This window comes from Seriola lalandi, unplaced genomic scaffold, assembly GCF_002814215.2.
Source record: "Seriola lalandi dorsalis isolate HSWRI2012SDOR001 ecotype SW California unplaced genomic scaffold, Sedor1 jcf7180002054417, whole genome shotgun sequence".
In the NCBI taxonomy this organism is placed as follows: domain Eukaryota; kingdom Metazoa; phylum Chordata; class Actinopteri; order Carangiformes; family Carangidae; genus Seriola; species Seriola lalandi.
The window spans coordinates 686,445-703,279 of NW_019524970.1; the positions used below are offsets into that span (position 1 = coordinate 686,445).

General features: G+C 40.4%; 1 protein-coding gene across 1 annotated transcript in view; it reads left to right on the top strand.

Moving 5' to 3' along the window:
• Positions 1-7,620, top strand: part of clmpb (CXADR like membrane protein b) — a 67,142-nt gene extending 59,522 nt beyond the window's left edge. Inside the window, 2 exon segments of the mRNA XM_087175115.1 lie at positions 13-295; positions 2,306-7,620. Coding sequence (XP_087031241.1) covers positions 13-295; positions 2,306-2,642 — 620 coding nt within the window. The 3' untranslated portion in view covers positions 2,643-7,620.
• Positions 7,621-16,835: the final 9,215 nt, after the last annotated feature.

Consider the following 16,835-nt stretch of genomic DNA (forward strand, 5'->3'; position numbering starts at 1 on the left):
CAAAAAAGCAAGTGTTGAAGTATTTCCAGTTGATGAGCACGAACCATTACAATTTGTGAATTTAATATTAAGTTTGAAAACTATGAACAATATTTGACAGTAAGTGTGACTCTCTCTCTCTCTCTCTCATCACGTCTTCCTTTCTGTTCACAGATGTGAGGGATGTAGGTATGGTAGCAGGTGCAGTGGTGGGTATATCCCTCGGTGTCCTCATTGTCATATTAATCATCTGGCTCGTCTTCCGGAAGAAAGAGAAAAAGAAGTACGAGGAGGAGGAGACTCCAAATGAGATCAGGTTTATTCATCCTCCTTTCTTCTCTTTTTTTTTTGTCATTTTGCATCATTTTACTATGTTAAAATACTAAAATTGTATGGAATTACATGGTCATGCATGTGTTGACCTGTAGGTAGAGACGGGAAAATAATATCTTGCAACAATATAAATATAGCCTTGCTCAGCCACCTGGGGCTGGGGGTGGTGCACCTGGAGATGTGGGTGCTGCAGCATCTTCAGTATCCCAACTTCCTGCAGGTATATGATCTCAGGCCGAGTAGATCATACACTTACACAAATCGGGCAAGGGAAAAAAAAAACAAAAACAAAATACAGACAAAGAAAAAGTAAATGTTTCAATTAACATAAATTACTGCCTAAGTCCACTTTGCCTTGGTGATTGATGTAGGTCCTGTTGGACGCTGAGGTCCAATGCAATCATTTCCTCATAGATCGAATCCTTTGGTGTCAACAGATGAAGAGCTTGCCTTGATGAAGGTCTTGAGGCCAAAAGTCTGGCTTCATAATTAAATGCTTCTGTTAACTTAAGCAGAGCCTAAAATAATTTCTTAGCAGAAAACTGAGGAGAAAGAATTTTAGAATTTCTTGCAGTATCCTATGTAACTCCTATTGTTACTGCCGCTGCTGCTTAAAATTTATTTAAAACATTTCTCAGAAAAGTATAATGTATAATAAGTAGAAACAGGGTAACATTTCTGATTTCACTAAATGCTATAGGAATCATGAAATTCAATTTACGCCACACACTGTTACTGTGTGACATTCAGCATTCCTCAAGCTTGGTTTGCTGGAGCACTGATGTTAATTTTAACGCATGGCTGTGTGGTAACCTATGTGTTACCCGTGACGCACCCATTCAGCTGAACCCAGTCAGTTAAGCCAGTCAAATGCTAAGTGATATAGCAACAGCCCCTGTATGCTTGGATGTGTTTGCTGTCTGCTTATCTCCCTGCCTATGTGTGTGTGTGTGTGTGTGAGAGTGTGATCAGAGTGAGGGATCACACTTGTGTTTATTCCTCACTCTAAAGCCTGCGTGCAGTGGAGGACCCTGTGGACCGCTAATGACACTTGTAAAAGCAACAGCATTTTTTTATGACAGACCAGAGTTGGTGTAGGTGCATATTTACTGATGTAACAATGAATAATGCAGCGTGGTTGAAGGACGGCTTCAAGTAAATAATGTAGATGTGATGAAGTGTTTTCTGTTTTTATACCATGCACTGAGCCTTTCTGCTAATGTGCTCCACCCGACCACACAAGCTTTAGTGACGCACATCTCTTGGGTATGGATTTAGAACCAACCTCTGTCCTCCTTGAAAATTTTTATTTTTTTTCTTCCAAGAGTGATAGAACCCACTCTGGTGTGTCTGAGGATGTACCAGGTAGCCAACACTGCACAGATGAGAGGTTTCTATTTCTGATGTTCTGTAGAATCATAAGCCGTATATCAATGGGATAATATTACCTGCTGACTAAGGCTCACAACCCACACACCCTGCTGACCCGGTGACAGTGATTTATAATAACTGCAAAGATCCTGTGCAATTTTAACACCATCCAAGTAAAAATCACAGCACAAAATTACCTCAGTTTTGGTGATTAATGTTACTCTCAACTGAATTCTCCTGTTTTTGCCACATTTTTAGCCTCCATCTGTCGTGAAAAACGGAGGGAAAAGTGAAATTATGAGGGAAAATTTTCATTGTGCTCTCAGCAAAAAACTTTTTTTTCCCTTCCCCGTTGTATCTGGGGAACTAGTGATTTCAGCAGGTTTCATTATTCCATGCAAATGTGTTTCGCAAAACTCAAGGGCTGGGGGGTATCTCATGAATTACATGAGGTTCCCACATAAAATCTGTCCCATATGAATAGGGCCTCAGAATAGTGTGTGTGTGTGTGTGTGTGTGTGTGTGTGTGTGTGCATCTTTTCTATTTTCAGAGGTACAATTCATACATATGAACTTATATCTTTGTTTTTCTGTGTCTGTGCGTCTGTATTTGCACCCACAGGGAGGATGCGGAGGCTCCGAAGGCCAAGCTAGTGAAGCCCAACTCCCTGTCCTCGTCCCGCTCCGGCAGCTCGCGCTCCGGAGCCTCCTCCACCCAGTCTATGGTGCACAACAGCGCCCAGCGCGGTCACCGCCCCCGCCCGCCTGCTGTAGCAGCTCTCAAGGAAAACGGACAGCCTCCAGGCTTCCCCCAGTCCCCTCCAGCCTACACTACAGTGGTGCCCCCCAAGACCCCCGAGCCCCCTACCACTCCCAAATTCAACTCTAGGAACATGTCTGGGCCCACACCCCCAACCCTCATGGTCCCTGCCCAGACCAAGGCCTTTCAGACTGTGTAGGACTGAAAGCCAAGCCCTTCCTGCAGCCATGTGAGACTCCCATCCCTGCCCAAGCCCCCTAGCCCCCTCCTAAAGACTCTTCCATAAACAAAGAAATGCAACTAGTTAAAAGGATGTAATTAAAAGAATCAATACTATTAAGTCCAAAACTTTTAATGAATGCATACTTAAAAAGGGAAAATACGACATGCTTGCCCCCTACTGAATTACATAAAACAAACAAAATAAAAGAAAAAACAAGACCCTAGATGCAACTGTTTGTGTCTCATGGGTAAAGGCAGAACTTATTTTCTGAGTTCCTTCTTTTGGCTTTGGAAGGCACAGGAAAGCACCATGTGCAGCGAGGTGGAAGGAGCCCCCTAGTAGAGCTTTTATTTATTTATCAAATCAAACAGTTAGGCATGCAGCAGAGAAAAAGAGAGGAAAAAAAGGAAGGCTGGATAATAAAGTAAATCCAAACCCTGAGCCAGATACCAATGGAGTTATATAGCTATTGAGCTTCACTTGTCAACAAATTCAAGATGGATCCGAGCAGGGAGAAAGCACGGAGGAAGAAAGTGCGGGAACGTCAGACAGCTACAGATTTTTTTTTTTTCTCTGGGCGGAGGGGACTGGGGGACATGTGGTGATTCTGTGATTCATGTCACCCTGCACCTCCGATTCGCTGCTTCCAGCACCTGCTCTGAAACCACAAAACCCTTTGCCTCCCATGGGCTGGGCCGATTGTGCCCATCCATGTGGACAGACACAGTGTGCGGCGTGTGCATCATCTGCCTCAGTGCTCTCGGTCTTTTTCGTGCTCTCATAACGAACCTGCGAGAAGCCACAGTGGTCCTGAGACTGACTCAGCTGGCTCACAAACAGCTCATCTGCTTTACCAATCAGCAGGGGAAACTTCAGGTACAAGGATGTAGCATCGGCAGTGGAGTCAAATCAGTGGAGTTGTTAACCCCCCTCCCCTCCCACATCCTGTCTACATCTATGGACATCCTTTTTTGGAACTGAATATATACCTGAATAATTAAATAGTATGTATTAGGCCTATAGCGAGTCACTACTTTAAAAATAGGGGATAAGCATCTAGTAGACCAGCTGGACTTGTTTTTCTTTTCTTTTGTTTCTGTTTTCCTGTGTCTCTTCTCTCTGGACAGGTTGTAAAGGGTGACAGACAGTTCTGTGTCCATTCATCCATATTAAGAAGTGCCACCAATCCCTAGGATGGGTTATTATTGTTGCTTTTTTTACTCTTGTGTTTACGTGCTATACATTTCTGAAGTGAAACCAAAATCTGTCACCATGAATGTGTGATGTACAAAGATGGTGGATCCCATTATTCTCAGCCTCCTATAAAAGTACTGAATCAATATTCAAGCTAAGGCACAAAGAATCGACCTTGACGTTCAATTTTACAATTACTAATCCTGAATGAAGGGAACGAGGAGTATGATTCTGCAGACTTTAATTGTATAGGGTGTGTATGGTATCATTGTCAGTACTCTCCCTGGATCCATAACAATGGAGTGGCACTCGATTGCTGTCTCGCTGAATCATCGGGTCCTGCTTGGCTATTGGTTGAGCTGTGCTATCAGCCAATCCCCCTTTGTCGTATCCTCAGACAGACCCAGTGCGGTTTGATTGAAAGTAGCTGAAAAAAAAGGGCAAGTAGCCTATCTAGTGTGCCTTTGCAATCCCTCTTCCCTTTGATGGTTTCTTTCTTTGTCCTTATCTTCAGCACACCAGTGGTTAAGTCTCTGTTCACAATCCAGCTTTGAGGGTCAACAGCAGCAAATACTGAGAGATACAACTTCACAAACTTGCCCTAGTAATAACAGATGCAGCCTAGGGAGCACCAAGCAGAGTGAATTATCCGTGGTGAGAAAGCAATCCCATGTCACGGGACAATGTACTGTATATTCTGTAATCAGTCTTGTTTTATATTGTACATACAGATAGATATACGCACATGATGTCATTTAATTTAATAAATAAGGGTATGTGAGGAGAGAGATTTCCCCCCTTACAAATGAGCCAAATGGGAAACCCAAACTTGAATTTAAACCCTGTACTTTTGGTACACATGTTGTGTTCTCAGTTAATTCATGTGAAACAAATATTATCATATAATATATAGAACAAATATGATCTTTTTTTTCTGTCCAGAGGAAGATATCTTTACAACTATTGGCCAAATTCTCATGAGATGTTGGATGTATGGATTTTATTGATCCTGTGAGAATAATTTATTTTCATTAAAGTGACCCAGTGACCTTTCCCGAAGCATCACCAGTGATGGCTCAACATTTTCCCTTGACCAGCACTTTGGTCAATAATAATGACAAGTCATCTTGAAAGTCACTGCCATATTTCCACAGAATCTGCCATGAGTATTTATAGTCAACACATGATGAATATTTGGGTATGCCCTGACCTTTAATCTGAAACACCATCCACCTAAAACTAAATCTAATATACATACATTTTATTTTCATGATTCTATGGCCTTTACTCTCAGGACAAACTTAACAATTTAACCTCCACTACTGGTTCTATTATTACAGCCTGTAATGAACATTGCTTTTCTATCTTAGCCAGTAGTGAAGTTTTAGTGTTGTTTCACTTACAAATCAGAATTTTCACACTAAAGTAAAACCTTAACATTAAATTATTTAACCACAAAAGTTCTGTAAACCAACATCTGTCCAAAAAAGAAAAACATGTGGTTTGACTTCACACGTGGGCTTTCCCTTGTGACTCAACTGTAAGGGAATTTTAGAAAAAATGCCTTTTATATTCAACTAGAGACAACAGTTCGTATTTGACCAGGGAAGCTACTGTGTGTGTGTGTGTGTGTGTGTGTGTGTGTGCGTGTGTGCGTGCGTGCATGCATGCATGTTTGTGAATGTGTGTGAGCGCGTATGTGTGGGTGTGTGCATGTAAATTCAGTATAAGCCCTTGGGCCACACCCACACATTCTCATGTTAGCCATTCAATGAGTGAGAAGGATCCAGTCAGGCAAAGTAACCTCTATCCAAATTGATATGACTGCAGACTGGCAGTGTTTATTTTCATTTTCATTGACTTACATGCTTATTGAACCTGGCTTCACAGGCGGCAGTCTTTTTTTTTCTTTTTTTGGGTGTTTTTTTTTTTTTTTTTTGCTTAAGGGGGTGGCATCTCAAGACAAAGCACGTCCATAATTCATAACCATCGTCAGCTCTGGAGGCCACTCGTACCCTCTCTTCTTGCTCTTGCTGTCTCTTAACCCAGTATGCACGTGGCCCTGGGTGCACTGATGGCATCTCAAGGCACACACATATTCATACACAATACAAACAGGTAAAAGTTGTATATACAAACACACATGGAACATCCAGGTGCACATGGAAACACAGGTGTGTGCTTCAAGCACATTCACAGTTGCACATGCATGCACACACACACACTCACAAACACACACACATTTAAATAGCACACAAATAAAAGCCCGAACAGCAATCCTTGTTATTTCTGCTCCTTCAGAATCAATTTGATGGATTGAATGTCTGGAGGTATTACGACTGACTGATGGAACCAGGATACTAAATGCAGCACAGACAGGGACACTTTACACTGCATCACCCAGGGGACATCTGCACGCACACACACATATACAAAAACAGCTACTGTAACAACACACACTTGCATGCAGACACACATGCACTCAGAGAGACAGACACTGCTATGCATCTTAAAAATCTAGGTAGCATATGCTTCAAGACTTTTTTCATGAGAATCTGCAAGAGAAGCACTGAGAATCAGGAGAGGTATAACAGGATTGATATTGAGCCAGGGCTGTAGGCTCCTGCCATTGAAATTCCCTCCACCAAAGATGAAAGTAGCAGTGGAGGTGGAGGATGGGATGCAAGTCTTCCAGCTGTTTAATTCCTCCAAGCTTTTTGATTTGCTTTCCAGCAACTGCAAGTCTCAGGTGGCAGATTCCCCAGTTTATGAGCCCTCGCATTGCATCTCTCCTCTCATGTGTGCAGCTTTATGGCCTGACAAACTTGCGCTCTTTCCAACAAATGAATTTTAAGGAGCTTTTGTCAGTTCAGTAGAGAGTGGAGAAAGAAAGTCTTAACACTCCTCAGAGTGTCAGCAGCACATCCGATATCATTCTTTAAACAGTATCCATCAGCACTATATATTGTCTTATTATCAACGCTCAAAGGTGCAGTAAACATGATTACATCATTAATGGTTATCCTGCGTTATATGATAGGAGTATGAATCTCATGTAGCCACAATGTTTTATGTTCTATTAAGCAGTTTTATTTTGGATTAAAGCTGCTGAGCAGGGCAAAGTGATGCTCAGACTTTGTGGTTTGGCCTTGTGTCTCAGTATACAGGAATGTGATGTATCGTTACTTTTAAGAGAGGAGATGGATGGGGCTGAAGTCAACCTCAAGAGAGAAAGCAAAGGTACCTGCATGTCATAGGAGATTGAGCAGATGAACGGGAATGCTTTGCTTTGATGTAACATAACTGTATTCGGCTATAAGAAAAAAAGAAAAAAAAAAAATCTACAATTGTAAATATATTCACAGAAAAATTTTATGAAGCTTTATTTTTGTCTTCTTCTTTATTTAGATTTTTTTCATCCACGTACTTTGCACTTTTTTGTGTGCTATGCTCATCACCGGCCTGTGTGGGATCTGCGTGGTTGGCTGTTTCTCTTGACTGCATTGTTTTGATGTCAGGGGGAGACACGCTCAGTACGGTGTTACTAAAGGGAAATATAAGACACTTTGGTTTTCTTTACTCTCATCTGTTTTTTTCTGCCGTGGCTTCTCTTTGGTTTTGTAAAACAGTACAGAAGTTTTTTGTTTGTTCGTTTGATGAAAACAATCCATGTAAATATCACAAGTAAAAAATGTATATTTTTACGACTTCTGAGTTATTACTCTTTCATTTGCAAATAAAATATTCAATGACAACTTAACTGGTCTTGTGGCATCTTGATTTGGATTCAGCTCATTAAACTGGTTACCGTTCGACAGCCAATTAACAAGGTTAGGAAAAATCTTTGCATGGATTCCTCAAAGAAGAAAAGAAATCACAGTAATCCCAACATGCACACAGTTACATTACCAAGCTGTATCACCAAGTGTAGCGGTGGTTAATGACTAAATGTTCAACATAATGAATTAGCTATCTCAAGTAAGTTTCAAGACTCAGCAAGTTGACCTTCACAATGCGGAAAATCAATCTAGAATCTTCTATTCATGTGTGCAGGGCATCAGCCTGCTCAGTCACAGGAGGATTCTCATGTGCATGTGCTATGGGCCCAGAAATGCAGACATCGGATGAACGGTTTCAGCTACACCTGGTAAGCAACTTTCACTGGAATGAATCTTAGAAAACTATATTCAGTTCTGTGGTATATCCATGGCTTAAACTTGAAAGGACACTGGGATAGTTCTTTAAAGTATTCTATTACAAATATGGGCGTCACATTCTGCACAGTTGTTCTAACTAAGCCCATCATGAGCCATGATGGCTGAGGATGAAGCCTTCACCCTCAACAGGCTCTCTCGATCTGCAGCCTCTAAATGCGACAGTCACGCCCCTGGCAACGAGGTCAGCAATATCTATTGACCTGTCAGGCACTTATTGACTGACATTCATCTCTTCCCTCTGAAAAGTTCTTCTTATGTTGACAATCTATTGAACTGCCAAGATGGAGTGTATGTGTGTGTGTGTGTGTGTGTGTGTGTGTGTGTGTGTGTGTGTGTGTGTGTGTCAACCCTGACTAAAGAGACAGGATGTGACTTTATCTTCAAGCTTCAAGGATGCGTACAAAAGGTATGACAAGGAGTCCTAAAACTAGGTTGAACATGTGGAAATAACGTCCTGAGTAAATGCACATGAACAAACCACGGGGGACAATACGGCTGCCGGTGTGTTCTCTGACATCTGTTTGTTGAGGAGCTGGCTGCAGATTGCTTGCTAAATTTACATCTTTTCAAAACACAGCCTCCATATTAAGCAGGATCAAATTTTCAAGGCCATATCACATTTCTCCACTCCCTGTTCCATGCCTCTGTGCCCATTGTTCCACATGATTAGCCATGTGTGATAACACTGTCATAAACCCATCTCATTGGCATGCCCACGCACACACATACACAAACACGCACTTGTAAATATATGCACGTTGTGTTGACGTCATTTGGTTAGGGCTTGGATCACCAGACAACTAAAGATGACGATTTCTAGCATTACAGATAATATGCGTTATCTACATTTTATATAGAAATTATCTAATGTGGCTTTTTGTGCCTATTTAGGACACATTATTGGTTTTGTGTCACAATTTTGAATTAACATGGAAAGGGGACACTCACACTCTAATTAGCCCAAATAGAAAAGTCATAAAATATGTCATCACACTGATAAGAAATCTTTTGGCTCTGAGCAGGCTCTGTAGCCTAATTAATACCAAATCATATTTTGCTCTTGGTCTCCCTCTGTAATCTGCAAAGTAAATACTTGTAGATTGCCACACAAGGCCTTCATAATTGAAGTCACTTATATAATTGCACCCCCTGGTGTCGATCAGGGATGGCTCTCTTGTTATCTGTGATGCTGATAGGTTCATAATGGGATGAGAGGAATCATAAGTCACACATCACAAATCAGCAGTTGAGATTAGTTAATTAGAAATCTCACGTGTAACCTAGATAAACGAAAAGGGGTGCTGCAGGAAACTTTTAGAATATGACGATCTAATCACAGGATATTTGTGTCACTCTTTTTCGATCTAAGTTTTTATGTGTGTAAGGCCTGGACAATGTTTTCTTGTTTCTTGGACCTTATGACTAATAACCAGATCTCATTTCCTGGGTCTCCACAGATAACTCTAATCTAATTTAAGCATGAACAAAAATATCAAGGAAAGTTATCAATTCCTGAAGCAATTGCGCTGTGCACTGTTGTCCTATATGGTTCATTGAAAGAACATAGTAGTAATATTAATAGTGGGTCTCACTGGGTGCCATTGCTATACAAGAGCGGCTTTGCTTAAAGCTCCCTCTGGTGGAACCTGGTATGTGTACCGAGGGCAACACACAGCCATACACACAGCCGTAGTAGCAGTGCAGAGAGGTGTAGTCGTCACAATGCAGGTGAATGCAGGTTAGAACAGTATGATAACAGGCACTGAGTACTGAGTACTGAGTACTGAGTATTGTTGTAAAGTTAATTTTAATTATAATAAAATCTTTTGTCTTTGTGTTCCATTCATTTGAAAGTGTGTCATCTACCATCAATGGCTTTAGCACAGTATTTTAGCATGCCACTGATGGCAGTGAATTGGCTTCACTGTTGCCAATCGTTGTGAATAGTACTGTGGACTTTTACCAGTGCTTTGTGAGTCTTTGCACTGATTATGTCTGGGTAATGAAAATTACACTGTGACCCACATTCAAAGTATATTTCAGTCTGTGACTACTAAACTAATTATAGTGCTGCTATAAATTTACATTGAGAGGTTAATAGCATGCTATTTTTGACACTCGTTCGCCTGCTAAAATTCTACTTTAAAAACTTGACTTGTCTTTGCATATAGATGGACTATGGAAAAATGATCCTTTTGTGAGGGCTAAATTGCAAACTAACTACCTAATACTGTTCTATCTGACAGCACAGATTATGATTAATGTACCTGTGACATCCCTGATAAATGTAAGCATCAATTTACATTGTCATTCTCTGATCCTCATAGCTGAAAAAAACTGTTGCTTACCTAGAACAATTGTGATATTTTTCATATTATATTTCAGAGCTCTGAAGTAAGCCTGTGCAAGACGTGTCACCTTCTCTGTAGCTGTGACGTAAAATGCCTGCACACTCACTTGGTTTTCATAAGATACATAGCCTAGAAGATATCTTCAGTATTAATATATATTCAATAATCAAATATTAAATTTTCTTTATTTAACAAGAAAAGCAAGAAGCATGAATATCAATTTAGTAAACTAGATTTTTAATTCTGAAAACTATTAGTCCGTCTAATTGAAAAATGAAGCAATTAATGATACAGTTTGTTTTGGGGGTTTTTTTGGAGCCAGTAAAATTAACTTTGGGGTAAATTAGATACAGAAGATCCATAATTCTATACTCTGAGGAGGAGAACCACTCAGCTGAGGATTTCACCTTCAGGCTCTAATACATGGTATCACACACATATGCTGTACATTCAGGGTATGTTGCATCATTATAGAATCCATTTTTAACAACACAAATCCACTCTGGACACAGCATAAAGCAGCAGTTTGTGACTGATAACCACGCTGGCCATCAAAATTTACAGATGGATTTATAGTTTTACATAGTTCATATATTTACATGTATAATACATGTAAATACACAACTATATATAAAATTTGACCCTATTGCATCCAAGTGTTGGCATTATCACACCCACTGCACCAGTAAGTGACATGTTTATTTAAAAACATCTGGACATCTGCATACAGATCTTTGTGAGGTCTTAATTTAATTAATTTTCTATACTTAATAAATCTCAGATACTTGTGCACATTGACCAATAATAATGGCCATAACCTTGACTTCTTAGGCAAACATCAATTACCCTTTAAAAAAAAATCTTAATTTATACATTTTCAGCTCTTGAATGGTCCCAAAAGGTGTATGATGTGTGCTATAGATCTACCTTTTACATATTTTAGTCAACCCTTAAAAGTTAACTTCTATGCTAGTTTATGACAGTAGAAAAAGTGAGTAAACCACACTGAAATGCCTTTGTACCTCTGTGAATCCCACCTCTAACGCCCTCAGATCTCAGAGGCTCCGTAGGTAGAGACTTAATGAGGACACTGAAGCCTCTAATAAAAAATATTTATATTTTATTATAGTCTTAAACATTGTGCTAATGATTTGTGAAGAACAAAGTGAGTGAAATAACTTTCTCACTTTGCTGGGAATCTTGTCAAGGACACCTGCTGGTCCCCAGACTCCCCTATGAAACATGAAGCAGTTCCACTTCGCCTCGCAGCCCGCAGAGCTGAAACAGAGACGCTCCAACTGCAGGTTTTAGTGTAGCCTACAGTTGTATCCCCGCACGGAATACCTGCTGTTTACCTCTAAGAGAACTGCTAGATAGCGAGTTCCTTTAACGTCGTTAATTGCACACACCTGTAACAGAGGACATGGCCTTTGGGCATCTCATCCCTCAGCTGAGACTGGAGGAGCCACCGGAGGACAGGCTGTTCAGGAGCATCGCCGTCCGCCCCTTCATGCATGGAAACCAGCAACGTGGGAAGTCAACTTCTCCCTGCAGTGATAGAAAGCGACACGAGTAAGAGTCTTTTTATTCCCCATAGCACTAGGTTTGAAGGGTTTAGGCTTCCGGCAAGGACATAAAGTTATGAATGCACAAGGAGATTATTGTCGGTGATGCTGAAAGGATTAAATTTGAGTGTAAGGAAATACAGTTGAAGCCCAGCCCACCATATACTTTAATGAAAAATAAACCATACCAATCCAGTTACAAATTCAGCCCTGTTCCTCCGGTCTTTAAATGTCAGAGATATTACAGTGACACCGTGGAGGGAGGGAGAAAGACGGCAGAAAAAAAGCTACAGCTACCTGCCCAGTAAATTAGCAAACAACATCCGAAGTTAGCAGCTACCTGATGAACATACACATAAGCTATATACCGTGCAAGCTAAGCTTTCGCAGTTGTAAGAAGTCAAAACAAGAGCTTTAGAAAATATTAGACTTGCATTCAGTTGGTGGTTTGAAACCAATGACTGTATATAAAAAAACACAATACCAAATGTCTGTTGATGTTGCTCTCACGTCTCAATTTAAGATGTGTCTAAGGACTAGCTTAAATACGCTAAATAATCTTTCTCTCATGTGTAGAGTATTAGGTCCAACTTTCAGGATGAAAAATAGTGTTAATTTTGCCAGAACGCATTTAAAACAATCTGAAAATACAAGTTTAAATGTTAAACTTCTGTACACCAGTTGCGTTGATATTTGTAAATTGCTATTAATTAATGCAGTGGCAATGAGAGGTTAGCTCCGTCCATAGGCAGCCAGGTTTTCTTGGCCAGCTGTTTCTCGTTGTCTTGACTACGGTCATGCTGATTGTAAGGAAGTAATTAAAAGTGGTGGATTGTAGGCACTGTATTTAGCATCATGACATAACTTGATGAAAATCTACTATACAAGATATACTTGTCTTGTCACAATAAAGCTTGTTATACCTGTGCAGCTTGAAATATCAAAATGATGTTGCTACTGTAAACTGAAGGCTGCAGAGATATAAATACAGGCTGTGGCAGACATGCAGTACACTGTCATTTTCAGTGGAGAAATCTTCATAAGAGAGATGCTGTAATTTCAAGGAGTGTAATTTCATGTCCTAATTTTACACTGTAATTAGGCAGACACATGTTTTGCGTTTTTAAGTACAGTGTTAACACTGGAAAAAGTAAAGTGCCAGTAAATAAATTACCATAATGTGATTTTTTTTTTAATATTAATTGATATTATATTGCTCTGCAATACAGGGTCCAAACGAAATTATGAAAATACTCAAAGCTCTTAAAAATAAAAAGAATCAAGTCCCTAGAAAAACAGTGCTCACAGTATTATTCAGACACAGCTCTCCATGTTCCTGTTGGTGTGTGTGTATCTACTCGATGCTTGATAGTCTGGAATTGGGACACAGCATTTTTTACGTAATGAGGTTTACTGGGGAGATTCTTCAGGAAAAGAGAATCCTGAACTTTAGTTAGGGATAAAGGAGCTTGACTGTTGCAAGATGTTATAACATGACTTTAGTACGAGATATTGCTGTGAAACTGCAGACATCCCTGCCTGTTGCTACGGGAACTGTCACCTGGGACAATTAGGATCTAATTGGGGCTTTGTCTAATATGAAAACTGGCTGTTAGCAGCCACAGTGGTATAGTGATTAGGCAACCATCTCTTCCTCTGTTGAACAGTTATCAGCCCCTCCAATGTCATGAATCTATCTTGTGATTCTCTGGGTAGAAGTGATGCATGCCAACTGTGTCAGAGCCAGATTACACAGCTCAGTGATGGTGTTGGAGCATTAAGGGGCATCTGTCTAATGATGTGGTTTCTAAAGAGAGCTTCTGGGCTGAACAAACTTTGTTCTGCACAGTGATCAGATTAAGCTAAAAGTGTGAAATATGCCAGATTTCTTTTGACATACCCTCACTCTGGGCAGAAACTCACAAGGATACTTTCTGGCCTAAGGAGCTACTTTGGTGTTGTTGCTTTTATCTGATAGGAATCATGTTATAAGGGAAACAAATTGAATGTTTTCTGTCTCATTTCGATCGTTGCTGGAAGCAGTGTAGTACTATCTGTTATGGTGTTATGTGTTTAGTGACCTGTTAACTGTTAGACTGCTAAACATAGTATAAAAAATGTATTCACTCTGGCAACTTTTGGGCAGTAGCATGCTGTTTTAACCTCTTCCAGAGAAAGAATGGGTGACATCAATTATCACTGACATTATGAGTTTACTCTGTCACTGAATGGTGCACAGTTGTCACTTGTCAGGTACCCAAGCTTGTCTCAAGTGGATGTAATTTGAGGTTTAATACAACTGTGGTGCCAGCCCCTCTGGCTCTCTGTGTGGCAGTATAACACTGTAAAAATGTCACTGTTGTCGTGACAGTTTTTTGGGCTACATTGCTGCCGTTTCTTGCTGTAGGCCATTTATAAATCTGTGACATTACTCACCACTGAATCATATTTTTTGCATTGCCTGCAAATAAATTTGCTGTCATCAACCAAATGATGGGAATCGCATATCAAATGATAATGGGACAACTTACAAAGCCCAAGGTATGTAAGTTTCAGTTTCTGCAACTTCTTGCCAGGGTATTACTCAGAAAACCCCAAACTTCTGCTCTGTTCTTTTGGTGCATACTGTAGGTTCAGTCAGCGGGAATTTTACTGCCAGTTGATTAAATTGCTCCTAGGGAAGCACTAATAAAGAATTCATCTGGTCCAGCCCATAACAATTTTCCTAGGGTGGCATCTTTCCAAATGGATGAGTATGGATGCATTCGTTACTTCACTTACTCATTTCCAATCAGCAAAATTAACAGCCGCTGCTGCCAAACCTGACGTCATAATGTACCTGTTCAGGCTACTGAGGACAGGGAAAGACAGAGAGGGATAATTAAACAGCTAAAAGAACAGTTAAGTTATTTTATAAAATATGATACAGCATAATAACTTTTTCAGTTTGACATATAAGCATTGCTTGCTTTTACCATTTAAATTCCTCTATTATATATTTCTTGAATCTGTCAAGAGTTGCACTACTGTCTATACAGTATATGTGGGCACATGGAAAAGTATATCCTCCCGACCTGTTTACCAGGTGTGTAAATCATGTTTCAATCATCCTGTCTGAGCCTTTATAACCAGCAGTAGCCATAATGCTGGAGTCTCAATGTGCAGTGATGGCACCATGATTAGAAATCTCTCCTCTTGTCATTAATGGCAGAAGCTCTGACTGAGCTTGTTAGACTTCACCCAGCACTCCTAGAGTTATCGGGAAATCCAGTCCAGCTCACTGGTAACTCATGACTTATGCTAAGGCTGATGGCACCAAACTTGGCTGAGGTGACGTGACACAGACAAGGATCAGGGGATCCAAACATTGTCAACAACATTCTGCCTCCATTTTCATTCTGTAACAAGCGTGTTCAGTCTGGTGAGGCAGAAACAGCTGAGGATGTGCTGAGACCTGGCCCAGAAACACATTTTTTCCAGTTTCGTGAGTCAAACCAAATGTTGGGGTGGTGTACTAGATGGACAGTGGCATTGCACACATTAACACACACACACACACACACACACACACACAAAATGAATGGATGCAGAAAGTGTGAAGTGATACCAAGTGATACAAACGTGGCAAAGGGAAATATGTGTAGGAACTACTCAGGCTTTGCTCTGACCCTGCTTGTGAAATAGAAGCATGAAAATTTCTAATTAGACTGTGTATGATATGCGGCCTGGGTGGTTTAAATTATTGAACTGTGTCAGTTTGAGCTCTGCAGCTGATTCCAATGCACTTTCTTCTCTGTCACAGTATCCTACATGGATGCTGTGACAGTGGATCCCGTGTGTTCCCCGGGTTCTAATGAGGACTCAGTCAAAGCTGTGACTAGCAAATGAGGCAGATCCAAGTCTTGGTCAAGGAATTGATCTTTTCTTTTATCTCTGCGAAATCTTATGCAGCAGCATCCCTCTGATAAAACACAGCTAAGATCAAAGCCATGGTGTAGAGCATTTTAAATCTGGGTTTAAGAAACAGACTCCCCCATCCTGGTCTGTGTTGGCAAGCACAACTATTAGATGGGTGGTTGTTGACAATAGAGAGAAAGAGAGAGACACGAACACTCTTGGATTGCCTACATTCTCATTAAAATGTTTGAACATAAGAGGCAAAGCAGTGGTTTTCACAAAAGTTGGTGCACAGTTTTCTTTCAAAGTACATTTGGGATGGCACATGTGTATATTAGAAGAGGTTGTGCTACTTTGCTCACTGGTAGTCATTTGCATGCTACAGTGCTCTGTTGGGCCTTAAGTCTGTCAGTGCTCAGAAACCTGCTGGGACGCTTGGGAAAACACTTATTTTTAACTTTCAAAACTCTACTTGCTGTGAGAGTGTTACAGACTTTAAATAAAATGCTTTTTAATGCCCACAAATATTTCAGCTATGTTCAGCTTCAGTTAGGAGTGTGGCAGCTGCATTTTAGCTGTAGATGGGAGATGAATAGAAGGAATTGTTGTGTTCAAGTCTTTTTTTTCAGTGGCTTGGAAAAGTCAGTGTTGAATTTTCACGACACTCAGACTCTTGATGGCATGCTTGATATTGTCCAAAATCGTGACAGAACAACTTAGAAGATATTAACTTCTGTTGTCTCTCAAACATGTGTGTACTGTGGATGCACAGCAGTGAATGCTTGTCTGTGGAGTTCAACTTGTATTATAAGAAGTTAATTTCTGTAAAATAATAACTGATAAGCTAGTCTGTTTGGTCCATAAATTATTAATTTCTCCAGCATTCAGAAACAGCAAAGCAATCATGCCGATAGGCTGCAGAGTCAGTTAAGCTCCTCTGCAAGG